This window comes from Dendropsophus ebraccatus, chromosome 10 (assembly GCF_027789765.1).
Source record: "Dendropsophus ebraccatus isolate aDenEbr1 chromosome 10, aDenEbr1.pat, whole genome shotgun sequence".
Taxonomy (NCBI): domain Eukaryota; kingdom Metazoa; phylum Chordata; class Amphibia; order Anura; family Hylidae; genus Dendropsophus; species Dendropsophus ebraccatus.
In genome coordinates, this window is record NC_091463.1 from 95,937,672 (window position 1) to 95,965,379 (window position 27,708).

A 27,708-nucleotide genomic window follows, 5' to 3' on the forward strand; every position below is an offset into this window, starting at 1 on the left:
CAGCATCACAGCATCAATGACTTCCATTCCAATGCTTATCGTTTAGAAATCATTAGATTCATTCAGTAATTGTTACGTATAAATGATGATGCTTGCACACTGAAGCTCTCCTTCCTTCCACACCCCTCCTTCTGTCATGGTACTTCCCACTTAGCTGCACTTTCCTAATGCCGACTTTTTGTAGGACCACTCCAATAGAAATAAAGGAGGGGGGCGGCACTGTCCTATATGCATAAATTACCCATCGCTTTTACGTATGCGCAACTATTACTCCTCCCCCTGTGGGCGTGATTGCCAGGCCTCACTCACTGACGGTTCCGGACGGTCTCTCCCCTCTTGCGGTTTATGATTGGGTCAAGGGCTGTCGCTAGGACCATCCAGTAACCAATCATAATCCACGGCTGTATATGGCCCCGCCTACCCCATGATGACTTTTTTTTTCGAATCTGAGGTAACCCTTTTACTGTCAGATGACTGAGAACCGTGTGTGTGTGTGTGTGTGTGTGTGTGTGTGTGTGTGTGTGTGTGTGTGTGTGTGTGTGTGTGTGTGTGTGTGTGTGTGTGTGTGTGTGTGTGTGTGTGTGTGTGTGTGTGTGTGTGTGTCCCTCACATTAACCCCTCTTGTGCCTGTTTGTGTGTGTCCCCTCACATTAACCCCTCCTGTGCCTGTGTGTGTGTGTGTGTGTCCCCGCTCACATTAACCCCTCCTGTGCCTGTGTGTGTCCCCTCACATTAACCCCTCCTGTACCTGTGTGTGTGTGTGTGTGTGTCCTCTCACATTAACCCACTCCTGTGCCAGTGTCCATGTCTCCTCACATTAACCCCTCATGTGCCAGGCGCTGTGTGCCTTCACATTAACCCCTCATGTACCAGGCTCTATGTCTTCTTACATTAACCCCAGAGGTGCCAGTGTCCGTGTGCCCTCACATTAACCCCTTCTTTCCCAGGCTCTATGTGTCCTAATATTAACCCCTCATGTTCCAGCCTCTATGTCTCCTCACATTAACCCCTCAGGTGCCACTGTCTATGTGTCCACACATTAACCCCTCCTGTGCCAGGCTTTGTGTGCTCTCACATTAACCCCTTCCGTGCCAGGCTCTATGTGTCCTCACCTTAACCCCTCCTGTGCCAGGCTTTATGTCTCCACATATTAACCCCTTCTGTACCAGGCTCTATGTATAGGCAGATTAAAGGGGTTATCCAGGATTAGAAAAACATAGATACTTTATTCCCAAAACACACACTCTGTGTCCAAAATGAACCTCATGTGCCAGGTTCTATTTTTCTCTAGACTGTATGTGTCCCCACATTAATCCCCCTTGTTCCAGGTGTATATGTCCCCAGATTAACCCCCCCCGTTCCAGGTGCATATGTCCCCAGATTAACCCCCCCCCCCCCCCCCCCCCCCCGTAACCTCCTGTGCCAAGCTCTGCGTCCTAATATTAACCCCTCCTGTGTCAGGTGTATATGTCACCAGATTAACCCTTCATGTGCCAGGTGTGTATTTCCCCAGATTAACCCCTCCTGCGCCAGGTGTATATGCCCCCAGATTAACCCCTCCTGTGCCAGGTGTATATGTCTCCAGATTAACCCCTCCTGTGCCAGGTGTATATGTCCCCAGATCACCCCCCCCCCCCCCTCCCGTGCCAGGCTCTATGTCTCCTCACATTAACCCCTCAGGTGCCAGGTTTCTATGTGTCCACACGTTAACCCCTCCTGTGCCAGGCTCTATGTGCCCTCACCTTAACCCCTCATGTGCCAGGCTTTGTGTGCTCTCACATTAACCCCTTCTGTGCCAGGCTCTATGTGTCCTCACCTTAACCCCTCCTGTGCCAGGCTTTATGTCTCCACATATTAACCCCTTCTGTACCAGGCTCTATGTATAGGCAGATTTAAGGGGTTATCCAGGATTAGAAAAACATAGTTGCTTTATTCCAAAAACAAATGAACCTCATGTGTGCCAGGTTCTATTTTTCTCCAGATTAACCCCCGTGCCAGGCTGTATGTATCCTCATATTAACCCCTTCTGTGCCAAGCTCTGTGTCCTAATATTAACCCCTCCTGTGCCAGGCTGTATTTGTCCCCAGATTACCCCCCTGTTCCAAGTGTATATGTCCCCAGATTACCCCCCCCCCCCTGGTTCCAGGTGTATATGTCCCCAGATTAACACTAACCCCTACCACCCCCCCAACCCCCCACCCCCGTTCCGGGTGCATATGTCCCCCAGATTACCGATTACAGGGCTCTATGTGTCTTCATATTAAACCCTTCTGTGCCAAGCTCTGTGTGTCCTAATATTAACCCCTCCTGTGCCAGGTGTATATGTCCCCAGATTAACCCTTCCTGTGCCAGGTTTATATTTCCCCAGATTAACCCCTCCTGCGCCAGGTGTATATGTCCCCAGATTAACCCCTCCTGTGCCAGGTGTATATGTCCCCAGATTAACCCCTCCTGTGCCAGGTGTATGTGTCCCCAGATTAACCCCCTCCTGTGCCAAGTTCTGTATGTCCCAATTTAACCCATCATGTGCCATACTGTATGTGTCCCAAGATTACCCCCTTGTGCCCGTCTCTTTTTTCCAAAATAAACCACTTGTGTACCAGGTTCTATTTTTCCCCAGACTGACCCCCCTTCCCCCCATGCCAGAATCTATGTGTCCCCAGATTAACCCATCCTTTGCCAGGCCCTATGTGTCTCCAGATTAACCCCTCTTGTGCCAAGCTTTATGTGTCCCCAGATTAACCTCTTCTGTGCCAGGCTCTCTGTGTCCTCATATTATCCACCCCCTGTGCCAGGCTCTCTGTGTCCTCATATTAACCTCTTCTGTGCCAGGCTGTGTTCCCAGATTAACCCCTCTTGTGCCAGGATCCCTGTGAGTAGCTCCACTTTGCCTCACCTTTATGTTATCCCTAGGAATTGACCCTTTCTTTACCGTCCTGCTCCCCCACCCTCCCTGCGCTGTCACCGCCTCCCATTCATTGTCAGTGATGAGGAGGACTGTCTGTTTAAGAGGCAGGAGGGGGGAGGGAGCAGTCAGAGAGCTGACCCGCCCAGAGAGACAGCTGCCAGGGCACCATGGAGAGACAGCTTGAGACAGCCAGGGACTGAACGTCCAGGTGGGAGAGCTCAGGCCTCGAAGACATCCACTGACAGAGGCAGGAAAAGACCGCAGGGCCTGAGCCAACAAGAGGGCGGATGATGGGGCCAGCTCCCTACTGCTGAGAAAAAGCCACCCCCATCCTCCTCATCCTCCTTCTCTCTACCCTCACCCCCATCCTCCTTCATTATACCCTTATTCACATCCTTCTTCATTATATCCTCACCCTTATCCTCCTTCTCTATACCCTCACCTCCATCCTCCCCATCCTTCTCATCTTCACCCCCATCATCCTCCTTCATTAACCCGCTCACCCCATACTCCTCATCTTCACCCCCGTCCTACCTCCCTGTATCCCCATCCTCCTCATCCTTCTTCATTTTACCCCCATCATCCTCCTGGCAGCCCCCTCTAGAGTGCAGAGGAATGCTGTGAGAGCGCTGGGCAGACCACCATAGGGGAGCAGGAAGGATGTCTGATTGACACTGGGCTGGAGCCGTCTCTTCTGGCCTGAACATGTCTCGTGCTTCCACCGGCAGCGAGAGGATAAATGACACGGTGAGTGGTCTCGCCCCTCATTCATGTTAGCGTGATGTCTCGGGTTATGGGGGGGGGTGTTACATTTGTGGGTGCGTTCCTTTTCTCTGCACCTTTCCGTCTGGGCGACACATTTGCGCCGGTGCGGTGGGTGTGATCCATATATATTGCCGGCCGGTCTGTCTGGCGTTCTGCGCCCCTGAATGTGAATCTGTGTTTTGCTGTCTCTTTAATTAGAGCGGGGGGGGGCTTATTCCACATGGGGTTATATATATATTGTACCATGTTATATGAGGTGCAGGCCGTAGCAATTCTCCTTGGACCTGACAAAAAGATCGAGGCCTTCCTGTTACCTAGTCGGGGTCCCTCCTATCAGTACGGTAGGGTTGGGGGCTGTGTTATTGTTATGCCTCCATTGTACGGGGGTCTTGTTTATCAGAAGTTTGTAATTCAATGAACATTTTGTGAGGGGGAGGCCACGTTGTTAATTGATAAGCGGCGGAGGAGGATCTCGCTTGGGCTGGCGCCATTGTCAGAGCGGTCGGGGGAGGATAATTTGTGAACGGAAGTTTTAATTCAGCGTCTTATTTATAGAATCTCCATTCACAGCTGATACGTAACACCGTCTGCTTTCTTCTTACTCTTTCAGACTGGTTCTACCCGTTCTGAGAAAGGCTCGACAACCTCCTCTTCCTCCTCCTCTTGGCCGTCCCGCCCCCCAGGAGCTCGATCACGGAGCTCCGCCCCCGATGAGCCTCATGTAGGCAATTACAGGCTCCTGAGGACCATCGGCAAGGGCAACTTTGCTAAAGTGAAGTTGGCGAGACATGTCCTGACCGGGAGAGAGGTGAGAGTCCTGAAGTGTATTGGTGTCTATATGTGTGTTTAGCGTGTCACTTGATCACCGGTTTTCATTTTTGGTTCTTTTACTTTCAGGTTGCTATTAAAATCATTGATAAAACTCAGCTGAACCCTAGCAGCCTCCAAAAGGTGAGATGTTTGTGTCCTGGGGATCATGGGGGGGCTTCAACCTCTTTTTATTTGGGTATATATGGGCAAATGGCAGGTACACGGAGTGAAGGATTATGGAAAAGTCATCTGTTGACACCAGAGAGCATGGAGAGCACTGACTACACTAGGCTTGGGCCCCATGATGTGCATAATGATGTTGATGCAGACATCCATTATAAGAGAACTCCAGGTGGATGTAAGAACATAAAAAAGAATCTATACTTACCTGTCCCAGGGCCCCTGCAGCGCCACGTCACAAGCTCACTTGTTCCGGTGTCCAGTCAGTGACTGCAGCAGTGTCCCGCCCAAGTCACTGACCGACTGTCCTGAGCCAGGTCCTGACATTGTAGGAGCAGAAGGCCGGCAGGGGTCCTTGGTGATGCAGCGATGCTGGGGCACAGGGAATGGTATAAATTAGACACATTCCTTATTAAGTTGCCGCACCCCCTCCCTTAGATGATTTTTCATTTTGACCAGACATTTCATTTAAGGCATCACGACGATGCAGAAAATTGTATCTGGCAGAGCATACTTAGAGTTGTAGTACCACAACTAAGCACGATGTAGCAGGTACACAGTGATGTATTTCTGCATGGCGCCATGGTTATTACTCGCCACAGGATCCGACAACAGCGGGCGGCAAATTCTCTCCATGTAGCTGGCAGGAAGTGTTGTTCAATGAGATTCCGTGCAGGAAGCCTGCTATACATTATTGTATACATCCCCACACGCCCTGGAAGGTGCAGTATATGGCGGTGGGACCACAGTAGACAGTATAGTTTTCACCTCTTTCGGGACCTGTTTGGCAGTGACCAGGCAGGTGAGGTCCTTGTTATCAGACTAAGTTCACGCCACTTTACCAGACCTGGAGATGTACTCCTGTATAAAACTTATAGCTAGGAGACAGTCATCCGTATGGTCATATCTGTGTGACTTTCGGTTCCAAAAATTGCCGTCAAGATCTAAACCTTCAAAACGCAGGATAAAAGAAGAGGAGACACAAAAATGTCTATAGACTGTACATATTATGTCTGCCACATTTATTCTATATATTATACTGGATCCATCTGCCCCTTAGGAGCTTATAGATACTATAAAGGATACACCTGCCTCATAGAAGCGTATAGATACTGTACAGGATACAACTGCCCCGTAGGAGCCTATATGTAACCAAGTGCTGTTCAAAAATAAATAATAATATGCATACAGTACAGGATACATCATACTCATAGAAGCCTATAGATACTGTACAGGATTCATCTCATCCATAGAAGCCTATAGATACTGTACAGGATTCATCTTACTCATTGAAGCCTATAGATACTGTATAGGATACGTCTTACTCATAGAAGCCTGTAGATTATAGATACTGTACAAGATACATACTGTTATGGATGCACCTCTAGAGTACCCATAGTAGCCTAAAGATACTATACATGATACATCTGCCCCATCGCATCGGAGCCTGTACAAGATACATCTTACCCATAGGAGCCTATAGATACTATACAGGATACATCTAACCCATAGAAGCCTGTATATATTCAGGATATGTTTTCTCCCAGAAGCATATAGACATAAGCCCACAATTAAGTGCAAACTTAGACTAGACAATCTTTAAACGTGCCAAAGTAATCAGGATGTTTGATAAATCTGTCAAACTGAAAGAGAGTGTACCATCAGGTACATCCTCTTTAATCTGACCCACGGATAGAACGGCGCTGTCATGGGGAAGTGGGTGCCAAGGTCCGTTCTTTTTAAACGCGACCCGTTTCCCGTGTACGGCGCCGTTCCATGCACAGGTAGCAGGCCGGGGCTGAAGCACAGTCCTGCCCCCAGTGGGAGGGAATTCCCTCCCCTCTATGATGCGGCTCCATTAGAATTAATGGAACCGCGTCATAGAGGGGCAGGGGATTCCGCCCACTGGGGGCGGGCAGGCCCGCCTCCTGTGCTTCAGCCCTGGCCCGGTACCCGTGCATATAACGGCGCCGTACACGGGAACCAGGTCGCGTTTAAAAAAACGGGCCACGACACCGGCTTCCTCGTGACGGCGCCATTCTATTCGTGGGTCAGATTAAAGAGGATGTACCTTAAGGTACATCCTCTTTAAAGACTGTCTAGTTTTTTGTATCCAAAGTTTACAACAGCTATTACTTGGGTTGAAGGCCAACAAAATTTTCATCCAGATTCAGTTGCTTTTTGGTGCAAAGTAGGCCACGCCCCATTTTTTTTTATAAATCACTCCGCTTTCCCGTATCGGTGTGTAAAAGTGGTGAAAAGGTGTCTAAAATGCACAATCTTAAGTGGAGAAAAGTCCAGTACACCACTTTTGTATGGGAACATCATACATTGTAGGCGTCTAAAGATACTGTATAGCGTACACCGAATGGCCCCCTTTATTAGAGGCTGCAGCCTTTAGGTGGACATTAGACCTGGTGACAGGAGAGTAGCTAAAATTCCAGTGATCTCTTTTCTGAGGATCGGTTTCAGTGTGAATCCAGTGATCAGAGAGACATGATATGAGGCCTGGTCATTGCTGGTAGACTAGCTGGGGCCGGGGTCTCACTGCCAACCTTGTGAAGTTTCTCCTGAAGCAGTATATGGAGGAAAAAACATCTAGAGAAAGGGGATCCTTCAGACAGAAGCAACTTGTCGCCGAAAGGGATCAGAGGAGGATGTCAGGAATTATTCTTTTGGAGCACAGTCAGGAAACTGCAGCCGAATACAACACTGGTGTCTGACTAACATGTCTGGACCACAACCCACCGAGCCTGAGCACAGATGGACTATAATAGCAGGACCAGCTCCAGCGCCATTGTGTCTAAGGGAAACAGGAAGGAAAGACTCGAGGGGGCAAAAGAGCAAAAAAAATTGTACCTCTGAGCAGTGAAGAAACATGGTCAGTCACATGGATATAGATCTCTGTGGAGAAGCAAGACCTGGTCAGATGGATTCAAATCTCTGTGGAGAAACTTGGCCTGGTCAGATTGAAACAGATTTTTCTTGGTAAAACATGGCCTGGCAGGTGGATCCAGATCTCTGTGGAAAAACATCATGTCCTGTCAGATGCACCAGATCTCTTGGAGAAACATGGCTTGTCAGATGGATACAAATCTCTGTGGAGAAAATGGCCGGTCAGATGGATCCAGATATCTGGAAAAACTTGGCCTTGTCAGATGGAACCAGATTTATTTTGAGAAACATGGCCTATTAAGTTGGCTCCACATCTCTGTGGAAAACCATGGCCTGGCCAGGTGGATCCAGATCTCTGTGGAAAACCATGGCCTGGCCAGGTGGATCCAGATCTTTGTGAAGAAACATGACCATCAGGTGGATACAGATCTCTGGGAAGAAACATAGCTGCTTAGATGGATTCAAATCTCTGTGGAGTAACATGGATGGTCAGATGGATCCAAATATGTATGGAAAAACTTGGCCTGGTCAGATGGAACCAGAATTTCCTTGGAGAAACATGTCCTGGCAGGTGGATTCAAATCTCTGTGGAAACTCATGACCTGGTCAAATGCATCCAGATGTCTTCAGAGAAACATGTCACATGAATCCAGATCTCTGTGAAAAAATATGGCCTGGCCAGGTGGATCCAGATTTCTGTGAAAAACATTAGCAGTCAGGTAGATACAGATCTCTGGGAAGTAACAAAGCTCGGTCAAATGGATCCAGATCTCTGTGGAGAAAAATGGTCAGGTAAGATGGATCCAGATTTATTTGAAGAAACACGGACGGTCAGATGGATCTAGATTTCTGTGAAGAAACAAGGATGGTCAGATAGATCCAGATCTCTGTGGAGAAACATGGCCGGTCAGATGGATCCAGATCTTTGTGGAGAAACATGGCCAGTCAGATGGCTCCAAATCTCTGTGGAGAAGCATGGCCGGTCAGATATCTCCAGATCTCTGTGGAGAAACATGGCGAGTAAGATGGCTCCAGATCTCTTTGGAGAAAAATGGCCGGTCAGATGGTTCCAGATCTCTGTGGAAAAGCATGGCCGGTCAGATGGCTCCAGATCTCTGTGGAGAAACATGGCCGGTCAGATGGCTCCAGATCCCTGTGGAAAAGCATGGCCGGTCAGATGGATCCAGATCTCTGTGGAGAAACATGGCTAGTTAGATGGATCCATGCCTCTGTTTTTTTGGTGTACCCTGGCTCCCCTGATACCTGTGGAGCCAGTGTGACTTATCTAAGCATTGTGGAGACCAAGTTCATCCCTTCATAGTAGCTGTAGATGGGGGCTCTGATAACAGGGCCACTTAGGGTATGTTTGCCATAAAAAAATACTATACATTTTGTAAGGATTCTATCTGCCCCATAGAAACCTATAAATACTGTGTAGCATATGTCTGCCTAGTATAAGGCCATGTTCACACAAAGTAAGTTCCGAACTAATTCCGGACAGAGTGTACACATAGTATATAGTATACTCGGGATGTCAGTTATCTGCAGCTGCTATTCACTGAATAGCGGCTGCAGAAAACCCTGTCAGTTCACACCATGTCCAGGGTCTGTCTGTTCTGTTGAAGGATATAGATACTGTCATTTATAAGTGATAGTACAGAACTTCTCCGTCCCATAGAAGCCTATAGATATTGTACAGGATCCACACTTTCTCTAGAAATAATTTGTTAAGTGGGATATGGGAGGATTAGCTAGACCTAGAAGCCTTTGTCATTCATCTCAATGGGACAGGTCCTGTCTGTCGTTGCCCATGGTCCACGAGGATCTGTAAATGTTGTTAAAATGTGTTCTAAATCCCAGTGTAGAGTAGATATATCATTTGGAGAGCTGTATATAGAGAGTATTCCAGCATGGTAAAAAGGTCTGCAGTGTCCAGGTCATTTTTGGGTCCCATTGATTTGAGTTCTGTAGCCCACGGAGGGGTCTAAATTATGATAGAATGTAGAGATATGGACCTTAGAGCTCATCTGTAATTTTAAGGTTGTATGAAATGTCCCATTCTGCTGAGGGTAAGTCTTGTCACATTTTTTGTGTAAAATTTTTGGCTTTTAAGAATGGAAAAAATAGGAAGATAAGAATAGGATGTTTTGTCTAATTGTACTGAAGAAATAGTGGTTGCATTTTGTTGGTGTTAAAGGGATATTCCAACCTATGGTAAAAAAGAAATGCTACTGGGGTGGAGGAATAAAATAGAATAAGAACTTATACTCACCTAACCCTGGTGGCCACAGTTCCCCTTGATGCTTACGACTTTGAAGATGAGCACTTGGTGTAGGACCTTACTAATTAGCCAATCACTGAGCGAAATTGAACTCTGCTGCAGCCAGGAAGGTCCTTCACTGGGCCTTGTCTTCAGAGCCAGAAGAAGCTGAAATATCTGGGAAGCTGTGGGTACCAGGGCTAGGTAAGTATAGGTTTTTATTCTATTTTTACTCCATCCCAGCAACATGTTTTTTTTTGTTTGTTTTTTTAACAATTTCAAGTGTACTGTTATAGTGCAAATTGTCAACCGCATTTTTGAGTCCAGCTAAGAAAGAGCATGCATTTGTTCAATGAACCGAACATAGTCACAATTGGACTGGGTTTGGCCCATTGAACATTGAAAAGATTTGGCAGGAAAACAATGACATTTTTCTTCAGGTTTGGAGAATCCCCTTGTTATATTAGTTGTAGCTCCTGTAGATGATGGTCAAGCTGGTTTTATTACTGGTGGCATGTAGATGATGGAGGAGCTGGTTATATAACTAGTGGCAGGTAGACATTGGAGAAGCCGGTTATATGACTGGTATATATACATATATATATATATATATATATATATATCTGGTTTCAGATAGATGATGGAGATGCTGGTTGTGCAGCTGGTGGTAGGTATATGATGCCGCTTAGTTGGATGTGTAGCTGGCGGCAGGTAGATAAAGCAGGTGTGCTGGTTGTATATGGCAATATGTTTCCACGCTACTCACTCCAAGGAAGCTGTCTTGACATGTGAAGTTTCAGGAGCATGACGCATAAGGAAGGAAGCGTTGGCTCCTGAAACGTTACGTGTTAGGACGGCTTCCTTGGAGTGAGTGGCGTGGAAACATCTTGCCATACTCTGTGGGGATTATGCTGTGCAGATGGAATAGGATCAATAAAGAAACTATGATAAGCTAAGGGATACTGCAGTGAGTAACGTTTTCCTTCTGTCCAGCTTTGGTTTATTAATTGGTAATTTCCACTTTGTGACTATTTTAATTATGGTGTAGCAGAGTATAGTGGGGCCCTGAGCGTGGGCAACACCTCATGTTTAAAGTATTGGTGCATTGGTTTAAAGTGGCTGGTGCAGGTGGTGGCAGGTAATATATAAAGTAGCTGGGGATAAGTTGATGATAGGATGGTTGTATGTGTAGCTGGGGACAGGTAGAGGATGAAGGATGGTTGGATGTGTAGCTGGGGATAGATGATGTAGGATGGTTGTATGTGTAGCTGGGGACAGGTAGATGATGGAGGATGGTTGGATATGTAGTTGGTGATAGGTAGATGACAGAGGATGGTTGTATGTGTAGCTGGGGACAAGTAGATGATGATAGATGGTTGGATGTGTAGCTAGGGACAGGTAGATGATGGAGGATGGTTGGATGTGTAGCTGCGGATAGATGGTGGAGAATGGTTGGATGTGTAGCTGGGGACAGCTAGATGATTGAGGATGGTGGGATGTGTAGCTGGGGACAGCTAGATGATTGTGGATGGTGGAATGTGTAGCTGGGGACAGGTAGATTATGGAGGATGGTTGGATATGTAGCTGGGGACAGGTAGATGATGGAGGATGGTTGGATGTGTACTTGGGGATAAGTAGATCATGGAGGATGGTTGGATGTGTAGCTGGGGTCAGGTACATTATGGAGGATGGTTGGATGTGTAGCTGGGGTCGGGTACATTATGGAGGATGGTTGGATGTGTAGCTGGGGTCGGGTACATTATGGAGGATGGTTGGATGTGTAGCCGGGCATAGATGATGGAGGATGGTTGGATGTGTAGCTGGGGTCGGGTACATTATGGAGGATGGTTGGATGTGTAGCTGGGTATAGATGATGAAGGATGGTTGGATGTGTAGCTGAGGTCAGGTACATTATGGAGGATGGTTGGATGTGGAGCTGGGGATACATAATGGAGGATGGTTGGATGTGTAGCTGGGCTCAGGTACATTATGGAGGATGGTGTGATGTGTAGCTGGGGACAGCTAGATGATGGAGGATGGTTGGATGTGGAGCTGGGGATAAGTAGATGATGAAGAATGGTTGGATCTGAAGCTGGGGGTAGATGATGGAGGATGGTTGGATGTGTAGCTGGGGATAAGAAGATGATTGAGGATGGTTGGATGTGTAGCTGGGGATAAGTAGAGGATGAAGAATGGTTGGATCTGAAGCTGGGGATAGATGTTGGAGGATGGTTGGATGTGTAGCTGGGGATAGATAGATGATGGTGTATGGTTGGATATGAAACTGGAGACATCGTAGATAGATGATGGGGGATGGTTTCTGGTATATGTGAGGCATAGAAGTCTGTCCCGTCTCTGTGCTTGGGACTGTAATTCATAAACTCTTTTCTCCGTGCGGCTTGTTTCCGGCCCGGTCACCATGTGCTTTATTGAACATCAATTGTAGCTATCTGGGACGTGATCCGGGATCTTTACTCCAACAGGATAACTAGGTCAAGGTCTTGTGCTCCGTCCTAGTGATCAAATGAGTCTGACGGCACTTGTTGCTATGTGGGGCGTACATAGTAGGGGGGACCTCTAAGCCACAATACCCCCTGAAATAAAACATAGTCTTTAATTATGAAAAATAATAATAATAATATTAATTCTTATTAAGATAGCATTCTCCAGCACTACACAATACTGAGGGTAAATGTACTGGCAAAATCAGACAATACAAAGCTAAGTGGGTGGAGGGTCAGTATATACATTATAGGCTTTCTCATAGTATCCTGTATTAAGAGTATCAGCTCCAGCTGTAGATTTTGACAGCACCACCATGTTGCTGGTGCCATGGGTTAGGACGTTGAGGCTGATGCCTTTCTCGGGTACAGGTGCCATGGGTTAGAACATGTAGGCTACAGGTGCCATGGATTAGGACATGGAGGCTTACATCTGTCCTGGTTGCAGGTGCCATGGGTTAGGACATGGAGGCTGATGTCTGCCCCAGATGCAGGTGCTATGGGTTAGGACATGGAGGCTGATGTCTCCCCCGGTTGCAAGTGCCAAGGGATTAGAACATGGAGGCTGATGTCTCCCCCAGATGCGGGTGCCATGGGTTACAACGTGGAGGCTGGTGTCTGCCTCAGATGCTGGTGTAATGATTTAGGATGTTGAGGCTGACATCTGCCTCGGATGCAGTTGTAATAGGTTACAACATAGAGGCTGACGTCTGCCCCAGATGCAGGTGTCATGGGTTACGACATGGAGGCTGACGTCTGCCCCAGATGCAGGTGCCATTGGTTACGACATGGAGGCTGACGTCTGCCCCAGATGCAGGTGTCATGGGTTATGACATGGAGGCTGACGTCTGCCCCAGATGCAGGTGTAATGCGTTAGGAGTTTGATGTCTTCCCCGGTTGCACGTGCCATGAGATTGGCGAAAGCTGACATCTGCGTCGTTTGCAGGTGCAAGGCATTAGGACGTGAAAGTTGACTTTAGGGGCAGATGACATGGATTAGGACGTGGAGTCTGACTTGTGCCCCAGGTGAAGGGGCTATGGTTTAGGTTATTGAGGTTGATGTCTGCCCCAGTGTCGCCGCTCTTTTTACATCATCACTGCTTTATCAGTTATTTATGGGGCCCCTGCAGCCGCACGGATGGAGAGCGCTCCACAATGAATAAATCATATATGCAGCTTATTCCCTTTGAGCCAGGCTCATCGGAGGCACCACCACCAGTCGTAGGTGCCCCCCACTGCACTTTGCATGAATGAATGTTTTGTTGTGACCGCAGTGATGGCTTCAGGTCATGTGATACTGGCGTCTGTGTGAAATGAGACAGTAACTGCTTCTGCGTCTTCTAATCTATCAGCGGTAAAGTCTATGATCCATCCCAAGCAGATACGGCCTAAGATTCCTGCCCCACTAGTTGGTGGTCATCAATGGTCCCATATTACCATGACCAGTCCTGCGCCAAGCCACCATAACTATTTTTGTTTCCCTTATACTTTTGGCTCTATATTATGGGGCACTGGCCTCAACTGAAGGTAGGCAAGGTTCATCACTATCAATGACTAATCCTGACAGCATTGGTGATGCATGTTCCTCATTCCCTTCACATCATTGAGGGAATGCATGAAGCCAGTACATCTGACTTCCGGGATTAAAAAAGTAACACATTTTCGTGCCACCAGTATGTGCTCCCCCCTCTATATAGCTAGTGGTCATCAGCTTTACCCATAACTAACAGGTAGCATCTATAATACAACCCTTTAACCGAATAGACTGCATGCATCCATATTTGACTTCGTAGGGCACTTATGGCCCACAGAGTGTCATTCGTGGGCCACCTGCTATCACGGACCTTGCACTGAAGGAGGCAAAAGTCTATGGACCCCGAACTGCATTACAGTCTGTGTAGGTCCTTTTTTTACTGTGGCCGGGGTTCTGGGCAAGTTCATTGGACCATAGAGTAGAATGGGTCAGATGTTGTCTGTGTTTAGACCCTAAATTACAGCTATGTACAAGGAGGCTTTGAGAAGAAGCCAGGACCTGCGGGAGCTGAAATACGTTGGGTTGTTGTTATCACTGACGACACTAAGCATCAGCAACACGACTGTTCATCCAGGGCACCAGACAGTGCATTGACCTTCAAGCAGGAGAGAGAGACAGTCTCTACAAGAACACAATAGCATGTCATATAAATAGAGAGACAGGTGCTCATAAGGTAGTTGAGTTTCCATACTTCAATCTTTGTGCCATATTGATAGCCATATAAAACCAAATGGACTAGATGCTGGTGTCCGTACCTGTAGAGAGATGGGGGTCCTAGTGGTCTCACTAGTATGGGTAAATAAGAATGATCTCTTTGACCATTGTTGGATGAAAAGATAGCAACACAATATAATCCAGCGTTAGAAACCCATGGCCACTTTCTTCCAGAGACAGCATTGCTCTTGTCTCCAGTTTGGGTGCAGGTTTTGCAACTCCGTTCCATTGAAGAGATTGAAGCTTAATTGCAAACCACACCTGAACTGGAGACAGGTTGTGTTATCTCTGGAAGAAATTGGCCATGTTTTTTTAACCCCTTTAACAGAGTGGCCCCAACCATGATGACAGTCTCTATTCTCCACTGAGTGCACAGAATAAAAAAGCAAAATACATACAAATAGGTGTGACAAACTAGAACAATTATAAATAATAGAGATACGAAACCTCCTATTAGGCGGATATTTCAGGGGAGTCCTTCCAAACAAAAAGAGCAAGCGTTCCGCCATGTTTTCATTGTCTATTTTCTACAGGTTCGTCAGGAAACATACATACATACTCAGGAGAGAAAAAATGCAAACAAAAGTAGTCACAAAAAGTGAATTCATGCTAATCACCAGTTTACAGATAGCATTTATCCTGTGGTATTTGCCGATAGACCCACAGGTCTTAGCCGGAGAACGATATTTCTGGTCCGCAACGAGTTCTGGGTCTCTTGGCCTGTATGGACAGGTAAACTTCCAGTCAGAGACACTCAAATGCATGTCACTAAAAGCTAAATAAGTGATAGTATCGGACTTCTAGTGGGAGTTGCCGATAGCTGGCCTCGCATGATGGATAGTCTGGGTGGTGAAGAGCAAATGCGCGGGTGGAGACAGCAAGTGAACATAATGATAGTAAGTAACAAATTAGTTTTAATGTGTGCATAAAGAGTATATTTCAGGAGACTGGGGTATAAAGATATATTTAGTGGATATTTGTCATGTACATTGTAAAAAACAGCAATTATATGTGACCATAATGAAGGTACAGTGCACTGGTCGTCCACCACTATTCTTGCCAGAGGAGGACTAAATATAATCAAATAAGATGTCAGATATTAAAATTGCATGTGTGACAGGAGTGTATAGCAGGGTACTCAATATTTTTTATATATATAAATATCTAAGTGTCCAATCTGGTTATTAAATGAACAAAGCCTTCTTTAGACCCAGTGCAGATACCGTCCATAGATGGTAACTCCAGCAGGCCTCTTTTATGTAGTAAGGCCCTATCCAGGTCGCCCTGTCGGGATAAGGGGCATACTACTTCCAATAGTGCAAATGGTGGCTCAAGATGATGTAGGTTCATCCCAGTTGTTATTGATGTCGCCAACATGTTCCAAAACTCTAGGGCGAAATTCCCTCTTTGGTTTGCCCACATAGGATAGCTAACATGGGCATGTCGCCGTGATATTTGGCTTTGGACAATAGTAAACTCACTGTTGGAGAACTTCTTGTCCACATTGCACGTGCCAAACATTTTAGTTGTTTAAAAATATTGAAACGCTTTGCATCATCCACACTTAAAGGTACCCCGATGTTCGTTTCGGATCCCGAACACGAACATATAAAAAATTATCGTAATCTGTTCGTATTCGCGAACATTCACAAACAAGTAACGAACATAGGGTACAAGCGTATGTTTTGGTCTACGCTTATGCGTACAGATGATCAGGTGCAAAGCGTAAATTACGCAGTTGCTTTCACATTTCATTTACATTCATTTGTGTACAGATTGCGTACATTTGTACAGATGTGTACAGATTATCAGGCACAAAGCGTAAATTACGCAGTGGTGTACATTCGCAAGTTCTAATATGTTTGAAAATGATCGTTATAACCATTCCTATCATTGAACAAATCGAACACAAACAACTAGCGTCATGTTCATACGAACATAACGTTTCGATCATCACTTGTTGTGGTACAAAGTGGCTATGTACCAAATGATCCCCAAGTTCCTGCTTCTTCTATAGGTGATCATAGGTCTCTCCTCAACTATGGTAGCTACTAGGTGGTCAGACATAAGGATCAGCCAGTAGTGGGTCAGAATGTGTTGTATTTCACCCGCAAAGGAGTTATATGTCCTGATGATGCGTATTTTGGACAATTCAGTGTTGGCGGCCTGTGGAAGTAATGGTGTATGTTTCTCCCCTCGTGCCATTTGGTGGGATCAGGTCTCACAACCGATTTCAGCATACACTCCGGTGAGTTTGGAGGCCAAGGCTGGGGGGGAGAATTTATTGTCATGTTACTCCAGCCGCTCTCTAGTGATCTGAGCCCAATGAGAAGCATTGTCAAGTTGATGGCCCTGTGGTTGGGGAAGTCTTCCAGAAGATGTGGGTAAAGATGGTCGGATAGTGGTCCCATTAGCATTCACCATTCAAGGATTGTGATGTGGTGACCAACGGTCCTAGGACCTGCCATGAAGTTCTGCTCCCCAAACCATCACACCTCCGCCAGTGGTCTGTTGAACATGAATGGTGCCACTATGGGAAACTGCTTAAAGCTGCTGATGCCAGATGTGGAGCCATCCATCCATATGGTTTAGGGCCCTATTCCACCGGACGATTATCGTTCAGATTATCGTTAAATTGTTCGAATCTAAACGGTAATCGTTCGGTTGAAATGCAGTTAACGATTAACAACCGAACGAGAAATTGTTGATCACTTTATAACACCTGGACCTATTTTTATTGTTGCTCATTCGCAAAACGTTCGCAAATCGTTCGCATTGAATAAGACATCGTTCGGCCGTTCGCAATAGATACGAACGCAATAGCGAATAAATAGCGAAGAAAAAACTATCACAATTACGATCATAAGTAACGATTATCGTTCCATGGAAATGAGTGAACGTTTTCAGGTCTTTCGTAATAGCAGTCGTTTGAGATTGTTAATCGTTAACGATTATGCAAACGATAATCGTCCGGTGGAATAGGGCCGTTATGCCCCTATTACACGAGTCGTTTGGAGGAGCAAACGAGCGCTATTAGCGCTCGTTTGCTCCTCGTTCCCCGCTCGCTGCCGCCGCTATTCCACGTGGCGTCAGCGAGCGGGTGAGTGCGGGAGGGGCGGCGGGGAGCTGCTGGGGGGGCTGCCCGGGGGGTCGCTGATCGTCCGGGCAGCCCATAGGATATAGCAGCGTCTGCTGCCGATGCTCCTATTCAACGGAGCGACGGCAGCAGATCGCTGCTATATCAGTCGCTTGTTTTTCAACATGTTGAAAAACAAGCGACTGCAACGATCAGCCGACATGAACGATGTCGGCTGATCATTGCACTCTATTCCACGGGACGAATATCGTTCGTAGCGGCCGATATCGGCCGAATACGAACGATATTGCTCCTCTAAACGACCCGTGGAATAGGGCCTTCACTCTAGACTACCCTCTGCTATGTGTCCAAAATCCATTGACGTCTTTCCTTGGGTCATGTGAGATGTTGTTTGCAATGATGCTGGGTCTTTAGGGGAATCTATATCAGTCTTCGGCTATAGAACCCTAGTTCATGGTTATTGTGGACATTTGTCTTACTGCTGGGTCTATTGGTCCACTGTTGTACCAAATGTGTGATCTTCTGTGAGATATCTGGATGGATCATTCAGTCTTGGTCCACTCTTCACACCATGGTTCGGAAACATCCAGCTGTGCCACTGTTTCAGAAACACTAGCCTCATGGCCCTTGGCCCCAACAATCTGCCCACCATCTTATATTCATATCATCTTCTTCTGCCATCCATAGGAGAGGCCAACACATTATCTGAGAGCCACTTGTGATCCAGACACCACATGTTATCATGTTATTGGTCGCAAAATGTCAGACGACCATGTTGATCGTTCAGTTTTTAACAATTTGATTTATGACGTCAAATATATTTACTTTTAGATAATGTCACTGTCAGCTCATGTGTGATAAGTGATGTCACTGCCAGCTTTTCTGTGATATTTGAGGTCACTGCCAAATCTTGCATGATATGTGATGCCACTGCTGACTCTTGTATGAAGTGTGATGTCACTGATAGTTCCTTTAACATGTCGGATGTCATTGCTGGCTTTGTCGTGATGTCTGACGTCGCTGCCCTCTCTTCTGTCATGTCTGGCCTCCTATGTATCATTCATTATTTCACTGGTAGCTCATGTATGTCTCTTCCAGCTCATGTATGATGCCTTGTGTGATGTTTGATGTCCCTCACTGCCGCGCTGTATATGATGTGAATTCATGCTGGCTCTTGTATGATGTGTGACATCACTGCTTCTTCTTCTTAGAGGTGTGATGCTGGCTCATGTTTGATGTCTGCTAAATCTGTTGGCTCATGTATGATGTCTTCTAACTCTGCTGGCTCATGTATGATGTCTTATAACTCTGCTAGCTCATGTATGATGTCTGTTAACTCTGCTGGCTCATGTATGATGTCTTCTAACTGCTGGCTCATGTATGATGTCTGTTAACTCTGCTGGCTCATGTATGATGTCTGTTAACTCTGCTGGCTCATGTATGATATCTTCTAACTCTGCTGGCTCATGTATGATGTCTGTTAACTCTGCTGGTTTATGTATGATATCTTCTTACTCTGCTGGCTCATGTATGATGTCTGTTAACGCTGCTGGCTCATGTATGATGTCTGATAACTCTGCTGGCTCATGGACAATGTGTGATGTCACTGTCGGGTCTTGTATGATGTGACATTATGTGACCTTCTTAGAGGTCTGATGTCATTTGCTGCTCTTCTAGGTTTCTAAGTAATTTAGTATCATCATCATTGTCTGGGCCGTCACTTAGTAATGGCTCCCATCAACAACTATAGAACTATGTTTTCTGAGATCATGTTTGGGGAACCCAATGTTTTATAAGATCATGTGTGTAGATCAGTGTTTCCCAACCTTTTCAACCTCGGGGCACCCCAACCAAATAATGTTCTACAAAAAACGTCATTCAGTGACTCACAGGACCTGCCAGACAAGCATCTTTAGGCTCCGCACTTTTCCAGCAACTCCCTTCCCCTTTTCCACATATAGGGTTCCATACAGTAATAATTCTGCTGTTTGGTTTTATGTGCAGTAAAGTGAGCAGATATATGGGTAGCCCCCTGTATGTAGAATCCTCTGCTGTGTGCCCATATAGTAATTATGCCTCCCCTGCTTTGCCCCCATATAGTAATAATGCCCCCTGCTGTGCCCCATATAATAATAATGCCCCCTGCTGTGTTCCCCATATGGTAATAATGCCCCTGCTGTGTACCCATATAGTAATAATGCCTGTGCCCTCCATGTAGTAATAATGCCCTGTGCTGTGCCCTCCATATAGTAATAATGCCTCCTGCTGTGCCCCCATATAGTAATAATACCACCTGCTGTGCCCCTATATAGTAATAATGCCCCCTGCTGTGTCCCTATATAGCAATAATGTTGCCTGCTGTGTCCCCAATATAGTAATAATGCCTCCTGCTGTGCCCCATATAGTAATAATGTAGTAATATTGCCCTGTGCTGTGCCCCATATAGTAATAATGTCCCCTGCTGTGCCCCTATATAGTAATAATGTCCCCTGCTGTGCCCCCATATAGTAATAATGTCTCCTGCTGTGTCCCTATATAGCAATAATGTTGCCTGCTGTGCCCCCAATATAGTAATAATGCCTCCTGCTGTGCGCCATATAGTAATAATGCCTCCTGCTCTGCCCCATATAGTAATAATATCCCCTGCTGTGCCTCCATGTAGTAATATTGCCCTCTGCTGTGCCCCATATAGTAATAATGTCCCCTGCTGTGCCCCCATATAGTAATAATGTCTCCTGCTGTGCCCCCATATAGTAATAATGTCTCCTGCTGTGCCCCATATAGTAATATTGCCTTCTGCTTTGCCCCAATATAGTAATAATGTACCCTGCTGTGCCCCCATATAGTAATAATGCCCCTGTGTGCTCCTCATATAGTAATAATGCCCCCTATTGTGCCCCCATATAGCAATAATGCCTCCTGCTGTGCTCCATATAGTAATAATTTCTCCGGCTGTGCCTCCATATAGTAATAATGTCCCCTGCTGTGCCCCCATATAATAATAATAATGTCCCTGCTTTGCCCCCATTTAGTAATATCTCCTGCTGTGTCCTCATATAGTAATAATGTCCCCTGCTGTGCCCACATATAGTAATAATGTCCCCTGCTGTGACCCATATAGTAATAATGCCCTACCAAGAAAATAAATAAACATCATACTACCTAAACTGGATATGGGTCAGGTCTCTCCATTTTCTGGTCTCAAGCCTGTGGGTCATGAGGATTTATCCTTGAGCAGGTGGGAGAGACCTTGTCCCAGGCGTCTCATATGTAGCCTATGATGAGAAAATGAGTATCAGGAGGAGGTGACCTTCATACTCTGTACTTTAATGTTTGGCCCCATCACCCTCACTGCATTGGTGTTACAGTGAGTGGGCTGAACATTAAGGTAAGTGCGGCATCCCTAGAAGCTGTTTGGCCGCAGTGCCTAGATATACTATAGAACAAAATCCTGCGGTTGGGAACTGCTGGTGTAGACTCTGGTCTGTTATGAGATTGTGTGTGTGGTGATCGCTGTGAAATCAAAGTTTCCTTCATATTGTGTCTCTGCAGCTTTTCCGTGAAGTTCGAATCATGAAGGGACTGAACCACCCGAATATTGGTAAGTGAAGAAGGAGATGAGGCTCGACCTCCGTCCTCCATCTGTTACCTCCGCTCACTCTCTTGTCTCTTTCTTACAGTGAAGCTGTTTGAGGTGATTGAGACAGAGAAGACGCTCTACCTGATCATGGAGTACGCCAGTGGAGGTAAGGAGTCTTTTCCCTTCCTCTCCCATAGATCAGACCTTCTACACGTTGTGTAATTATCTACTTCCTCCTCCGTTAGGTGAAGTGTTTGATTACCTGGTGTCTCACGGCCGGATGAAGGAGAAGGAAGCACGTGCCAAATTTCGACAGGTAAGTGATTGTAATATCTCCTGTCCATCCCCCATGTTTATATGTCCAGCCCTCCTCAGGCCCCAGTCAGACCCACCTCTGTCCTCCCGTCCCAGTCAGACCCACCCCCTGTCCATCCATCCCACTCAGACCCAGTTCCATGCACCTTCCATACCATTCAGACTTAGTTCCATACACCTCTCCCAATCAGACCCAGTCCCACCCTCCTTCCCTTCCAGTTAAACACAGTTCCGTGCACCTTCCCTTTCAGTCAGACCCAGTTCCACCCTTCTTCCCAGTAAGACCCAGTTCCACCCTCCTTCCCACTCAGTCAGACCCAGTTCCACTCTCCTTCTCTCCCAGTCAGACCCAGTCCCACTCATCCTTGCCTCCCAGTCAGGCCTTGTAACCTCCTCCTTCCCTCCCAGTTAGACCCAGTCCCACCCTCGTCCTCAGAGTGGGTCTTAAGCTGAGAGTCCTGATAGAGTTGATGGATATACCGATCCCCGGCCTGCTTAGTAATGGTGACCATGTGTCTCTTCTTACTTCAGATTGTGTCCGCCGTCCATTATTGTCACCAGAAGAATATTGTCCACCGAGATCTCAAGGTGAGGCCTCCTCTGAGTCGGCTTCACTGCTGACTGTCTCCTCACTGTTGTATTACCCCCCTGTGGTCTAATCCCACTTGTTCTTTAAGGCTGAGAACCTGCTGCTCGACTCTGAGGCCAATATAAAGATCGCAGACTTTGGGTTCAGTAATGAATTTACTCCTGGGGGAAAATTGGACACGTTCTGTGGGAGCCCTCCGTATGCTGCACCCGAACTGTTCCAAGGCAAGAGATACAACGGTCCCGAGGTGGATGTGTGGAGTCTGGGGGTCATCCTCTACACTCTGGTCAGTGGCTCCCTGCCATTTGATGGACAGAACCTCAAGGTAAGGCTGTGTGATGGGATCATGATGTCTTTTGTGGGTGGAGACCAAGGAAGGCGCTGTTAGCGTAGGATGTCACCTCGGGACCCTCTAGTACCTGACATGCTGTGTACTAATCCTCAGGTATCTCCAAGGCGATGGCTCCTTGGATGTTACCCATTGGTCCCGTGGGGGCAGTTCCTCCTTATTGGTCTCCTGGGGCGCCACACACACCAGTCTTGGGGGTCAGTTTCTGGGGTGCCACACATCGTCCTGGGAGGGCAGTTTCTGGGGCTCCACACATCAGCCCCGGGGATTTTTTCCTGGGATAACACGCATTGGTCCTGGGGACATTTTCTCCTTGTTGATCTTCTGGGGTGCTACACATCAGTCTTGGGGTCAGTTTTTGGAGTGTTAAACATTGGTCCTGGGGTCAGTTCCTGGGGTGACACACATCAGTCCTGGGGGCAGTTTCTGGGGTGCCACGCATTTGTCCTGGAGGGGGAGGTTTCTTGGGGGCTACCCATTGGTCCTGGGGGCATTTCCTCCTTGTTATTTCCCTGGGGTGCTATGCATCAGTCCTGGGGGGCAGTTTCTGGGGCTTCACGCATTGTTCCTGGGTGGGGGGTTAGTTTCTGGGGTGCCATGCATCAGTCCTGGGGGACAGTTCCTGGGGCTCCTGGCAGCGGCCCTGGGGGTGGCAGTTTCTAGGGCGCCATGTATTGGTCCTGGGGGGCAGTTCCTGGGGCTCCTGGCAGCGGCCCTGGGGGTGGCAGTTTCCAGGGCGCCATGTATTGGTCCTGGGGGGCAGTTCCTTCATGTTGGTCTCCTGGAGTGCTACACATCAGATCTGAGGTCAGTTCTTGGGGTGTTATACATTGTTCCTGAGGCTTTATGCATCGGTCTTTGGGGGGGGGGGGGGGGGTTAGTTTATAGGGTACCACGCATCGGTCCCTGGGAGGGGGGGTTAGTTTCTGTGGTGTCATGCATCGGTCCTGGGGGGGGGGGGGGTTAGTTTCTGAGGCACCCCACATCTGTCCAGGGTTGAGGGGGCAGTTTTCTTCTTGGCGGTCTCCTGGGATGTTCATCATGATGGATAAGGAGCTGACACGTTTGTAATTTGTTTCTTCTTCACTTGGGCAGGAGCTGCGGGAACGCGTCCTTCGTGGTAAATACAGAGTCCCGTTCTACATGAGTACAGACTGTGAGAGCGTCCTGCGCCGGTTCCTGGTGCTGAACCCCACCAAACGCTGCACTCTGGAGGTGACACCCACATTCACCACTTCTCACCTCTTTCCTTCTTCGGCCTTCAAGGTCCTGACTTTTTTTTCCCTAACCTTTTTCAGCAAATAATGAATGATAAGTGGATGAATATTGGGTATGAAAGTGACGATCTGAAGCCATACAAGGAGCCGGAGGAGGACCACGCTGATCCCAAGCGAATTGGTAAGTACACCACCATCCATAACATCCCACCCAGAAGTATGGCCACCACTACTGCTCCCATCATTGCTTCAGATACATGATGGGGAGACCTTCTAGAATTTTTTTGGGAAAGGGTGTTAAAGTCTTAAGGGGGTCCCTAGGTTGTGTGGTATTATAACATGGATCTATTCACTTAAAAGGGGTACTCTGGTGAAAATCTTTTTCTTTCAGATCAAATGGTTATATAGATTTGTAATTTACTTCTGTTTGAACATCTCCAGTCTTCCCATATTTATCAGCTGCTGTATGCCCTGCAGGATGTGGTGTATTCTCTCCAGTCTGACAAAGTGCTCTCTGCTGCCACCTCTGTCCATGTCAGGAACTGTCCAGAGCAGCAGCAAATCCCCATAGAAAACCTCTGCTGCTCTGGACAGTTCCTGACATGGACAGAGGTGGCAGCAGAGAGCAGTGTGTCAGACTGGAGAGAATACACCACTTCTTGTAGGACATACAGCAGCTGATAAGTACTGGAAGACTGGAGATTTTTAAATAGAAATATATAACAAATCTATATAACTTTCTAAAACCAGTTGATTTGAAAGAAAAAGAGTACTCCTTTAATGGAACTGAGTTGCAATACCACACAAAAACTGAGGAGCAGGGTGGCGCTATTTCTAGTAGCAAGCAGATATCTTTACCTAATCGTGGATAACCCCTTTAAAGGTATCTCTGTGTCTTCCACAGAGATAATGCTGGAGATGGGATACTCCAGGGAGGAGATTAAAGACGCATTGAACTCTAATAAGTACAATGAAGTTATGGCGACCTACCTGCTGCTGGGACGGAAACCTGAGGTAAGTCCAGACACAGAGCGATACTTACTGATTCCAGGTCAGAGAGAGAGCACTGACATCTCCTCTGCTGTGTCCGCAGAATGAAGGCGGGGAGTCTCGCTCAGACAGCACACTATCCCTATCCCGGAGCCGAGTCACCTCAGATGTCACCAATGGTGCCACCAAGTCATCATCAACCCACAGCAAGAACCAGCGAGGGTACCAGAGGCAGAGGAGGCACAGCGACTTCTGTGAGTACCCACAGGGCCGAGCCATGCCGCGGGACAGAGACACTTGGGGTACAGGATAGTGGCACGCTGACACTAGGGGTACAGGATAGTGACACTTGGGGTACAGGATAGTGACACGCTGACACTTGGGGTACAGGTTAGTGACATGCTGACACTTGGGGTACAGGATAATGAAACGCTGATACTTGGGGTACAGGATAATGACACGCTGATACTTGGGGTACAGGATAATTACACACTGTCACTTGGGGTACAGGATAGTGACACTTGGGGTACAGGATAGTGACACGCTGACACTTGGGGTACAGGATAGTGACACTTGGGGTACAGGATAGTGACACTTGGGGTACAGGATAACACACTGACACTTTGGGTACAGGATAGTGACACACTGACACTTGGGGTACAGGATAATGACACACTGACACTTGGGGTACTGGATAATGATAAGCTGACACTTGGGGTACAGGATAATGACACACTGACACTTGGGGTCAGGATAATGACACTTGGGGTACAGGATAATGACACTTGGGGTACAGGATAATGACATGCTGACACTTGGGGTACAGGATAGTGACACTTGGGGTACAGGTTAGTGACATGCTGACACTTGGGGTACAGGATAATGACACTTGGGTACAGGATAATGACACTTGGGGTACAGGATAGTGACACACTGACACTTGGGGGTACAGGATAATGACACGCTGATACTTGGGGTACAGGATAATTACACACTGTCACTTGGGGTACAGGATAGTGACACGCTGACACTTGGGGTACAGGATAGTGACACTTGGGGTACAGGATAGTGACACGCTGACACTTGGGGTACTGGATAATGATAAGCTGACACTTGGGGTACAGGATAATGACACACTGACACTTGGGGTCAGGATAATGACACTTGGGGTACAGGATAATGACACTTGGGGTACAGGATAATGACATGCTGACACTTGGGGTACAGGATAGTGACACTTGGGGTACAGGTTAGTGACATGCTGACACTTGGGGTACAGGATAATGACACTTGGGGTACAGGATAATGACACTTGGGGTACAGGATAGTGACACACTGACACTTGGGGTACAGGATAATGACACGCTGATACTTGGGGTACAGGATAATTACACACTGTCACTTGGGGTACAGGATAGTGACACGCTGACACTTGGGGTACAGGATAGTGACACTTGGGGTACAGGATAGTGACACGCTGACACTTGGGGTACAGGATAACACACTGACACTTTGGGTACAGGATAGTGACACACTGACACTTGGGGTACAGGATAATGACACGCTGACACTTGGGGTCAGGATAATGACACTTGGGGTACAGGATAATGACACACTGACACTTGGGGTACAGGATAATGATAAGCTGACATTTGGGGTACAGGATAATGACACACTGACACTTGGGGTACAGGATAATGACACTTGGGGTACAGGATAATGACATGCTGACACTTGGGGTACAGGATAGTGACACTTGGGGTACAGGTTAGTGACATGCTGACACTTGGGGTACAGGATAATGACACTTGGGGTACAGGATAATGACACTTGGGGTACAGGATAATGACATGCTGACACTTGGGGTACAGGATAGTGACAATTGGGGTACAGGTTAGTGACATGCTGACACTTGGGGTACAGGATAATGACATGCTGACACTTGGGGTACAGGATAGTGACACTTGGGGTACAGGATAATGACACGCTGCCATGTTTGGTGGGAGGAGCTTCCCATGTGATGATGTCATTTTTCCCCCACAGGTGGTCCTGCACCCACTCCCTCTCAAGCCAAGCGCAGTCCTCCTGGGGCGGTTGATGATGGGACAGTTGGGGAGCGTCTTGCCCCCAGGAGGGGCAGTGGATCTGTGGGCGGGGGTAGCCGGCCTCCCCCTCCCTCCAGCCCTATGGTTAGCCATGCCCACAACCCGAACAAGGCGGAAATTCCAGAACCACGCAAAGAAGCCCCACCCACAACTGTAAGCACATGACCGGTTCCTTTTTGCTATGACGGGGGGAATCTGCACCTCAGTATTGTCCAGCCTTCAGCTGTAAGCAGGTCCGAGTGGGGTTTAAACGTTTGTAATGTTTCCCTGTATGTCCTGCAGATGAACACGCCCCCCGGTGTGATGGGACGCAGAAACACGTATGTGTGCACAGATCGCCACGCCTCAGAGCGTCATTCCCTGCTCCATAACGGAAAGGAGAACAGGTAGGTGAGAGGGCTGCTGGAAACTGAGCGGGTGACACGTCTACTACCAGGTTGGGGGGGCTGACAGGAACTGAGGGGGTGACACATCCCCTACCAGTTGGAGGAGAGGCTGCTGGGAACTGAGCGGGTGACACATCCCCTACTAGGTGGGGGGGGGCTGCCAGGAGCTGAGCGGGTGACACGTCGCCTACTGGGTGGGGGGGGGGCTGCCAGGAGCTGAGCGGGTGACACGTCGCCTACTGGGTGGGGCTGCCAGGAGCTGAGCAGGTGATAGGTCTCCTACTAGGTGGGGGCTCTTCTGGGAACTGAGTGGGTGACCCGTCTCCTACTAGGTGGGGGCTCTAACGGGAACTGAGCGGGTGACATGTCTGCCACTAGGTGGGGGGCTGCTGGGAGCTGAGCGGGTGACACGTCTCCTACTAGGTGGGAGGGCTGCAAGAAGCTGAGCGGGTGACACGTCTCCTACTAGGTGGGAGGGCTGCAGGAAGCTGAGCGGGTGACACGTCTCCTACT

At 47.6% G+C, this 27,708-nt stretch overlaps 1 protein-coding gene across 5 annotated transcripts in view; it reads left to right on the forward strand.

Moving 5' to 3' along the window:
- Window positions 1–362: 362 nt before the first annotated feature.
- Window positions 363–27,708, forward strand: part of MARK4 (microtubule affinity regulating kinase 4) — a 42,310-nt gene continuing 14,964 nt past the window's right edge. The window contains exons 1-15 of one of the 5 annotated variants that reach the window (XM_069985549.1): window positions 363–451; window positions 3,503–3,655; window positions 4,284–4,481; window positions 4,571–4,624; window positions 21,217–21,265; window positions 21,345–21,410; window positions 21,490–21,560; window positions 22,091–22,147; window positions 22,237–22,473; window positions 23,593–23,712; window positions 23,796–23,895; window positions 24,598–24,728; window positions 24,808–24,958; window positions 26,748–26,962; window positions 27,092–27,195. In XM_069985549.1, the coding sequence (XP_069841650.1) occupies window positions 3,614–3,655; window positions 4,284–4,481; window positions 4,571–4,624; window positions 21,217–21,265; window positions 21,345–21,410; window positions 21,490–21,560; window positions 22,091–22,147; window positions 22,237–22,473; window positions 23,593–23,712; window positions 23,796–23,895; window positions 24,598–24,728; window positions 24,808–24,958; window positions 26,748–26,962; window positions 27,092–27,195 (1,595 nt within the window). In that variant the 5' untranslated portion in view covers window positions 363–451; window positions 3,503–3,613. The other 4 variants (XM_069985551.1, XM_069985552.1, XM_069985554.1 and 1 more) reach the window with 4 other exon arrangements.